The sequence below is a fragment of the Orycteropus afer genome, unplaced genomic scaffold, assembly GCF_000298275.1.
Source record: "Orycteropus afer afer isolate SDZICR_OR568_19922 unplaced genomic scaffold, OryAfe1.0 scaffold00334, whole genome shotgun sequence".
In the NCBI taxonomy this organism is placed as follows: domain Eukaryota; kingdom Metazoa; phylum Chordata; class Mammalia; order Tubulidentata; family Orycteropodidae; genus Orycteropus; species Orycteropus afer.
The window spans coordinates 2692839-2702176 of NW_006921921.1; the positions used below are offsets into that span (position 1 = coordinate 2692839).

Below are 9338 nucleotides of genomic sequence, written 5' to 3' on the forward strand. Positions count from 1 at the left end.
GGAGGAGCCATGAAGCCAGAGGACAGACACAATGCTTCACTTATTCCGTCCCGTAATTTTGAAATTAGAGAACACTTGAGGTTCTTCTAAATTTAGAGGAAAAGAATTAGTCATTTTAAAAATTTTGTATAAAATGAGACGAACACTGTTATATCACACTATTTCAAATTCAGTCACTTACTTGTAACTGCATTATATTCTAAAACCAAAGACATCGTTTCTAATAAAAGTTTTCCAACATTAACTGGCCTAGAGTTAGCAAGCATAGGAGCAGACTGACCACTCAGTTAGCAAAATGGACACATATTTGCAACCAATTTCTCTTAGAATGTACATCAGAAGGATTTAGGTAGGATTCAACGTTCAAATTACATGATTACTGAGAACTACTTTGTGGTGGCTAATTTTTAATTTGTGATCAAAGGAGCACCTGGTTATATCCAACTCACCCTGACCACACACATACTTATATTCTCACACACACATACAGGTTTAAATTACTGCACTCAAACTCCATGTTCTAGAATTAAAGACTTCGAATTGTCACTCATTTATGCAGAACAGACTCAAGTTTGGAACTTGAAGGCACATTTGGCTCTGTCCTTGAGCTCTGTCTTTACTTGACTTTATGAAGAGATGCCTCTACCAGAATTCTCAACCTTTCAAAGAAAATGTTAACCCTATCCCCAGCTTGGGAGCTCTGGTGGCGTAGTGCCTAAGGCATTTGACTGCCAACCAGAAGGCTGGCTGGTTCAAACCCATCAGCCACTCCTTGGAAGGAAGGAAGATTTCTAGATATACTGAAGTCTAACCCTGGAACCAGCCTTTGGGGCAGAGATCCATGTAAACAGACAAGGTGTTTAGCCTCCATAGAATTGGTATTTCAGAATTATATCTCAATGGGTACGAGAAACTCTTCTAAGGAGCTCATCATGTCTCCCACAAGAGTATGGTGGTAAATGTCACTCACAACATTACTTCTGCCACAGAAATCTTTAAATCCACATTACCTGCAATCACTGTGCTAATCCCAAGCAATCAGTTGGTTTTAATGCCACAGACACTGTGCATCATGTCGCTCATGATCTTTCCCCTCTTGCATTGGCTTCCAGGATATTTACTGACAAGTCTGAGTCGCAGCTCTTGCACATGGCTTTCACCTAACATCATTTATTTTATCTGCTAACTTGACTTCTGACGTCAGTTTAGGTATTTTACCCTTATTTTCATCATGCCCTGCTTTCTAATCCATTTCTTACAATTAAAAATAACTCACAATTAAGTACATAGAAGGTCAAATATATCCAACCCCCAATTTTTTTTTTTAAATCTAGATAAGTTGCTCTAACAAATTTGTGGGTTGGTGCAACACAGGAAAGAGTCAAAGAGGTTATGAAAAGTAACTAGGTTTAGTAGGTTTAGTATTCCCACTCTTGCCAGAGATGGGAAGTTACAGCGTGCAATGACACAGGGTCACACTGCAGGTTGCTCCTCAAGACAAGGTAACAACAAGTTAATGTTATAGGAGAGGATTTATGTAGGGTAAGCAGGGTAGGGTTAGTGAGGTAGTGTGGGCTTCCTGGCAAATGAGAATTTTGAATAATTCTGTAGGCTCAGGAAGCATAGGGTTATCCCTAGGTATTGGGTACCTGGCCCTGGGCGATTAGGATGACCCAGGAGTATGAGAACCTGACAAGGAAAGAGGACTTAGTAGCTGCCTAAGAAGCAGGGATGGATTGGCCTCCAGCAAGGACCTCAAAACTGTATCAAGATGGCACTTTAAGGAAACAGTATTACATAAATGCAAAGAATATATAAGAATCGAGAGCAACGCCACCACCTAGAATCAACTGCATTGCTTTGATCATGACTTCACTCCCTCTCTTCACCTTCAAGGTACACGTTTGAAGTCAGAACCTACTCGCTCTCTCTCCCCGGATGTCGGCATATCTGTAGGAAGGACTACCTCCAGCCTCAGTGTTGTCCAGGCCACTGGGGTCCAGACTGCCTGGGTAGGTGGTGCACACTTTTCTTAGACTTTGATACTTGCTTCTTAGTGTCGTGTTTCACAGAAAATTGAGATGATGGAAGCCTAATAAAAGAAGAATTTGGTAATTTTTTTTTTTTTCTGGAAAGTTCCATTTCAGTCTATATGCAGAAAATCTTTGTTGCCTTGTCAGCTTTTATAAAGAAATCTGCTTTCCTACAGTTATAGATCTCTCATTAGGAGAATTCTTTAACAAGCCAGAGAAAGGGACAATTGAAAGTCTACCCATTTTTATGAATAATAATAAAAAAAAAAAGAGATAATTGACCAAAGAGAAGAAGCAAGAATGTGGGCTATGATTTTCTTCAAGCAGAAATTGTATTATAATTACAGTCTTAAAGACTGTAGTTAGGGTTTTGCAACAAAAATAATCATCAAATCATCCAAAAACTTAAGTCTTAGAATGGTATATCAAACTTTATGATGTGGGACTTAAGATAACACAGTGTAAAGAAGCTGTGTACTTACACTCAAATACATACACACACAAAATTGAATTCTGGCCAGGTTCCACTACAAGAAAAATTACTAGCAGAGTCTGAGTCAAAGATGTAGCTAGACGTCTATGGTCAAGCCAAGCATTTGTTAGCTGAAATTGGACTTCTGTCCTAATTCTGAGTAACACTCAAGTAGTAGTGACTTAGTCCTTCCTTGCTGCTGTTGTTGTTGTTTTGCCATCGAGTTGGACCCGACTCATAGCGATCCCTCCTTGGGTTTCCGAGGAGGTATCACTACGGAAGTAGATTGCCCAACCTTCCTTCCAAGTAGTCCCTGCTACAACATGAAAATTATGTAAAATCCATCCTTATGTTTTTCATAGGCAAAAATCAAGCACTTTAATTCATGAATTTACCATTTGTTCTCATCTTCTAAGATGTAATGAAAACATTCCCTTAAAGGGAGAGATTGATTCTCTTTGTTTTGTTTTGTTTCTGATTAAGATAATATAAGCAAATTATACATTTGTAAAGTTTAGAACGTTATAAAGAAAAAATATAACTTGTGTTTTGCTATATTTGAAATTGAAATATTTTGGCTTATTTCATTGAACTTTTTCATGTGGCTTTTAAATAGCTGAGCCTGTATTATCTGGATAATGGTCTCTCCTGCTTTTTTTTCAAAATAATAATTAATTGAATAATAGTTTCCATTTACTCAACATTGTTGACACTGGGTACTAGGGGAGTATTATTGTTGTTAGCTGCTGTCAAGTGAGCCCCAGCTCATGGTGACCCAATGCACAATGGACCAGAGAAAGTTGTGTTGTGATCTACAGGGTTTTCATTGGCTGGTTTTCAGTAGGTTGTGAGGCCTTTCTCCCTCATCCATCTTAGTCTGGATGCTCCACTGAAACCAGTTCAGCATCAAAGCAACATGCAAGCCTCCACTGACAGATGGGTGGTGGCTGCACAGGAGGTGAGATGGACAGTAATTGAACCAGTGTCTCCTGCCCGGGAAGTGAGAATTCTGCCATTGGACCACCAATGTCCTATATTGAAAACTATTGTAAAGATTTAAAAACATTAATATAGGTGAAAGTACTTGGCTAAGTGTGTGACAAAGAAGGCACTTAAAACATTTTAAGAATAAATGAATGAATGAATCACAGTCAAGACGGACTTCTGATCATGAAAGACAATCAAAATGATGCCCTTTCTCTGAGCCCTTATTAAACATCGGGTAGCTTGTGAAAGGGAGGCATTGGTAGTTCAGTAGTAGAATCCTCAGCTTCGATGAGGGACACCTGTTTATTCCCAGGCAATGCACTTCATCATGCACAGTCACCACCTGTCTGTCAGTGGACACGCTATGATGCTGAACTGGTTTCAGCGGAGCTTCCAGACTAAAACAGATAGGTAGAAAGGCCTGGAAATCTAGTTCAGCAAAACCAGCCAGCAAAAACTCCCTGGATCATGGCAGTGTAAGACTGGACAGTGATTAGTTTCACTGTGGTCTCACCGTGAGTCGGGGGTCAACTGGACAGCAGCTAAAAATAAGAACAAGCTTGCAAAACACGAGCAGGCAAATGGTACTCAAAATCTTCAGTGGATTTCATTCCATCATTGCACTATGGGCAGGAAAATGTGGCAAGGTTCACATCTCTGATCAAAACACCAGTGAGTCTGAAAGAGTTCTGTGAAGGCTCAGGCATTTCCTTCTGATAGGTTTCAAGGCCAGAGAAGCAAAATTTGAAAACCAAAGCCTGAACCAAGGTCATTACTTCTGTCCTCTCACTGGGGCAAAAGGGCACTTCCCTTTATCTTCATCTTACAAGCATACTAAATGTCTTGAAAGGCTTCCTTCCTCTAACTCAGGAAAAAGATCTCTCCTCTACTTGGCTATGTATCTCACCTCTCACATTTCATGCTGATGACAAGTGAGAGCTTAACTATTGCTTTCCGTTTCCGTTTCCGTGAGGAGAGGCTGTTTGGGAGCTCTTGACATGGGCCCATCCTTCTTTTTAAGGAAGCACATTCCCAAGCTCTAGAATGGCCTTGTTTCCAAAGCAAGCACAGCATCCACTTCCTTTCCTTAAAATATATTTTCACTGCGATAAAAATATGCACAACAAAACATTCTCCAATTCAACTATTTCTCCCTGTGTAATTGAGCATCATTCATTATGGTCTCCACATTCTGCAACCATTGTCATGATCCTTTTCCTAATTATTCCACCACCATTAACATAAACTCAATGTCCTCTAAACAAAAACTCCCCCTTTTCTCCTCTCTCCCCACCTGGTAACTAATTATCCTTGGTTTCTCTATATTTGCTTATTTCAGGAAAGTCAGGCCATACAGTACTTATCCTTCTGCCATCAACTTATTTGGCTCAGCATAATGTTTTCAAGGTTCATCCATGCTGTGGCACACATCAAAATTTCCTAACTCCACGTCCTTTTTCAATGCATGAGTGAAGACATTCATACTCAACACTTTTGGCTTACTTTTTAAAATTATTTTAATAGTACTCATTCAAATTTGAAACTAACTGCATGATCAATATTGAAAATTGGAGAACACAGACCAAAAACAAATATTTTAATAGTATCTTATTAAAATTACCTGTCATCTTTTCAAATTACAAAGGCATGAATTTTCACTTGGGAAAAAAGCCATCCTGACATGAGGGAGGCGTTTCCATGAGGATGTAACGGGCCTTTCCCTAATTAAAAGTCGTACTGCTTTATCAAATCTGTGTATGGAAGTCTTTTCTCATTAGCACAAAAATGTATTTTTAACCTGGAGAATTAGATCACATTTGAACAAAACAATATTCTATTTGAGATGAAATAGACTTTTCTGATTTGAGCATCCAGTTGTTTTCATTCCACCATCAATGTTAATGTCTTTTTGCATTAATGCGAAGTAATGGAAAATGAATTTGTGTGAATGGGTTACCCATAAACTCAATCATGGCAAAATCAATCTCATCACTGCAATGAGAAATGATCCTGATTTTTCTTTTGGAGGCCAAAAACCAAAAGCCAAACTCACTGTCACCAAGTCGGATCCGACTCATAGGGACCCCTCCCTGGGTTTCCGAGGTGGTATCTCTATAGAAGTAGATTGCCCAATCTTCTTTCCAAGCAGTGGCAGGTGGGTTTGAGCTGCCAGACTTCTGGGTTTGAGCTGCCAGCCTTCTGGTTAGCAGTCAAATGTCTTAGTTTTGGAGGCCAGTGTCGTCAAATTATCCACATTTATTTGTTGTAACATGTTATTTATGTTTTCAGACCTCCATTTCTTTCCTACTGCATATTCTTTGCCACTCTCTGCACAAGTAGCTAATAATGGACAGTACGGATTGGAAACCACTCTTTTATGTGTCGCTTTTCTCCGTGAATGACAGATAATGCTGAGTTTGCATTAAGAATGTATTTCACACACAAAAAAAAAAGAATGTATTTCACATCAATCTCCCTGACAAACAATTCCAATCAGAGCTATAAATGGAATCTTAGGGCATATTCTCTGCCTAACACTGTCAGCCCAGCTTTTAAACAGACAGTACCATGCTGTAGGCGCCTGTCGAGTTCCTTGGGAGACAGAGTTACAGGGAGGTTCCTGGCCTCTTGCTGGGCAGGAAGTTTATTATCTCCCTTCACAGAAGCAGAACAGCCATGATTTGCTGACAGCTTACAATGGTTAAGCCTCCTGCATGAGGACAGTCACAATGCAAGGGACCACCAGAGAAGCAGTGACCAGAGGGAAATGTGATAATGACCTAAAATAGGTTTATCAGCTATTTGAACCTCACCATGCAACAAGAATATGCCATTTTAGCAAATTCTGTAATATCTCTTTCAAGAATGGTTGCTGAGAATGTCAATTTTACTATCCTTTTTCTTAACGGGAGCCTGAGGTAAAGGGTGGTACAGATGGTTAACACTCTCAGCTGCTAACCAAAAGGTTGGTGAGTCAAGCCCCCCCAGAGGGGCCTGGGGAAACAAAACACCGGCCACTGAAAACTCTCACATACAACTCAACAGAAACTGGAGGTGATGGGAAATTATGCTGAGAAGCAGGCAAGAATAGTACACTTTTGTCTTGAAATCTCTATTTGATGACCAAATAAGTAGTTTTCATAATTTGTTAAATTTAAACCATTTGATTTCAATCATAAAATTAGGACTCAGACCCCCATACTCCTGCTACCTTTCTCCAAAGTTCCTTCTAGGGTTGGCCAACTCATAAAAACCAAGCATTTATTGAGCACCAGTGTATGCTGCACAGAGCACATGCATAATAGATCCAGCTTCTACCCCCAAGAGGCTCACAGGTTAGTGACAGACACAAAAATAGACAAAGAAAAATAAGCACAAAAGTGACTGAGAGCCCAGATGAGACCTTGGGACTGTGAGGGGCTATACAGTTTATTCAAAGAGAGCCAGCTATTAAGTGTAGAGCCAGACTAGGAAACCAGGACTATGTCACTGAAGAAATAGAAATAGTTTGGGAAGAACATTTCTGTGCATCTCATTTCTTTACATAGCTTATGGTCTTTAGGTCTACCATTTGTCTTCTTCCCACAACTGCCTGCCCTTCTGTGGACCCATGACTTACCCTGATACCTCAGACCAAAGCCCTTCAAGAACATGGGGAAGGTCATTATTCACCCTGACCTTTATTTAGCCCATTTGAGTCGCAAGCAACTGGGAGAGAGATGAGGGGCTGCTCCAGGATGAAGCTAGTCTGAAGAGAAAGCCTCACATTGCCTGAAGAATATTTGATGTTGAGGCTCAGGAAAATCCACAGAAGACAAGGAATTTTCCAGGCAGTAGATGCTTTCACCCTTAGCACAGCTACCGGTCGATGTCCAATGGCTGCCAGTGGTTTGCAGGCCACTCATTGCAAAGGGGAGGATTCATGGAGCACCTTTGCAGAAATAAGCCTATGACAGTTAGGCCAGCACCACCAGCCCCTTCCTGCCCAAGGATGAGGGGCATGCAGGCTCCTTTCCATCCCGAAAACCCATTGCCATCAAGTCACTTTGAACTCATAGTGACCCTACCCTATGGGAGCTCTGGTAGCATAGTGCCTAAGGCACTTCACTGCTAACCAGAAGGCTGGTGGTTCAAACCCACCAGCCACTCCTCGGAAGGAAGGTTGGGCAATCTACTTCCGTAGTGATACTGCCTCAGAAACCCAAGGAGGGGTCACTATGAGTCGGGTCCGACTCAACAGCAAATAACATAGGACAGAGTAGAACTACCCTATAGGGTTTCCTAGGCTATAAATCTTTACGGAAGCAGACTGCCACGTTTTTCTCCCATGAAGTGGCTGGTGGGTTCGAACCACCAACAGTTTGGTTAGCAGCCATGTGCTTTACCACTGTAGCACCTTAGTGTGAAAGCACAAATAGAAAACATTTCTGCTCTGAAAATAATAGGAGGTACTCAGTGAATGTTGAATTAATTAATTAGCTAATTAATTTACGAAATGAATGGCTTGTAAAAACACTTAAGCCATGTAAAATAATTATTAGCAACCCATATGGAGAAGCTCAGTTACAAGCCTTTAACATTAGAAAGAGCTAAGTATGAATTCTTACCTCTGAGCTTAATGTTCATGGCCTTGTTACTAAACTTCTCTATGCCTCAGTTTCCCCTCCTATATCAAATGGTAATAATCATCTCCTAGGGCTGTTGTGAAGATTATGTATATTGAAATCACACATGTTACGTACTTAGCATTCTATCTAGGATCTATAGTGCTATTAATAAAAATAAGCAAGGACAGTACCAAAGAGAAACAAAAATATGTCAAGAAAATTTTTAAGACTGATGTCTGACCCATGGGAGGTAGTCAGCAATGGTTTGCTATATGATTATTTGGAGTGAAGACACACTTTCTGATCATTGATTTTCTTGTGATGACACTAAAGCCTTCAGATGAAAAGAAAAGATTTAGAAATTAAGGTGGGAAATTGTATAACTTATAGTGTGCTTTAAAAATAGCCTTTTCTGATTCTAGTGTCTGAAATTGTTTTCCTTTCCAATGGGGATAATTATAGAAAAGGACACTTTGTTTGTCTACATAAACCAAAAAAACTCTCTGCCATTGAGTCAATTCTGACCCATAACGACCCTCACTGGGTTTCCGAGACTATAAATAATTATGGTAGCAGACTGCCTCATCTTTCTTCCATTGAGTAGCTGGTGGGTTCAAACCATCAACCTTTTGATTAACAGTCAAATGCCTTAACCTCTACACCACGAGAGCTCCTTGTATGTCTATAGAAATAGTGCAATTAATCATTTGTAAGGACTCTAAACACCTTTTCCAAACCTATCTTGAGGGATATAATCTTCTGGTGGATGTGTTTGTTTCTTTCTTTAATTTACATAGAGTCAAATTCATTCTTTTTATTGTACAGTTCTGTGAGCATTGACAAGCCTAAACAATTGTGTAACAACTACCACAATTAAGACAGATAATAGGTACATCATTCTTCAAAACCCTGTTTGTAGTCAAGTCATCCTACTCCCAACCTATGGGAAACAGTGCTCTGTTTTCTGTGCCCAGGATTTCGCCTTTAGTGAATGTCACATAAGGAATTATACAGCACATAGCTTTGAGTCTGGTTGCTTTCATTTACCATAATGAAGTCAAGATTCATCCATGTTGCTACATGTATCAGTAGTTCATTCCTTTTTAATGCTTCATAGTGTCCCATTATGTGACAGTTCATTTACCCATTCACCTCAAAGATATTGGGGTTATTTCCAGTTTGGGGCAATTGAGAATAAAGCCACCATGAACAGTCATGCATGGGTTTTTATATGAACAT

At 40.0% G+C, this 9338-nt stretch overlaps 1 protein-coding gene across 1 annotated transcript in view; it reads left to right on the top strand.

The window, feature by feature from the left end:
- The window catches only part of STAB2 (stabilin 2), a 228909-nt gene that overhangs the window by 5028 nt on the left and 214543 nt on the right, over positions 1-9338 (top strand). The window contains exon 3 of the mRNA XM_007952402.1: positions 1897-2012. Within this exon, the coding sequence (XP_007950593.1) occupies positions 1897-2012 (116 nt within the window). The remainder of the gene's footprint in view (positions 1-1896; positions 2013-9338) is intronic.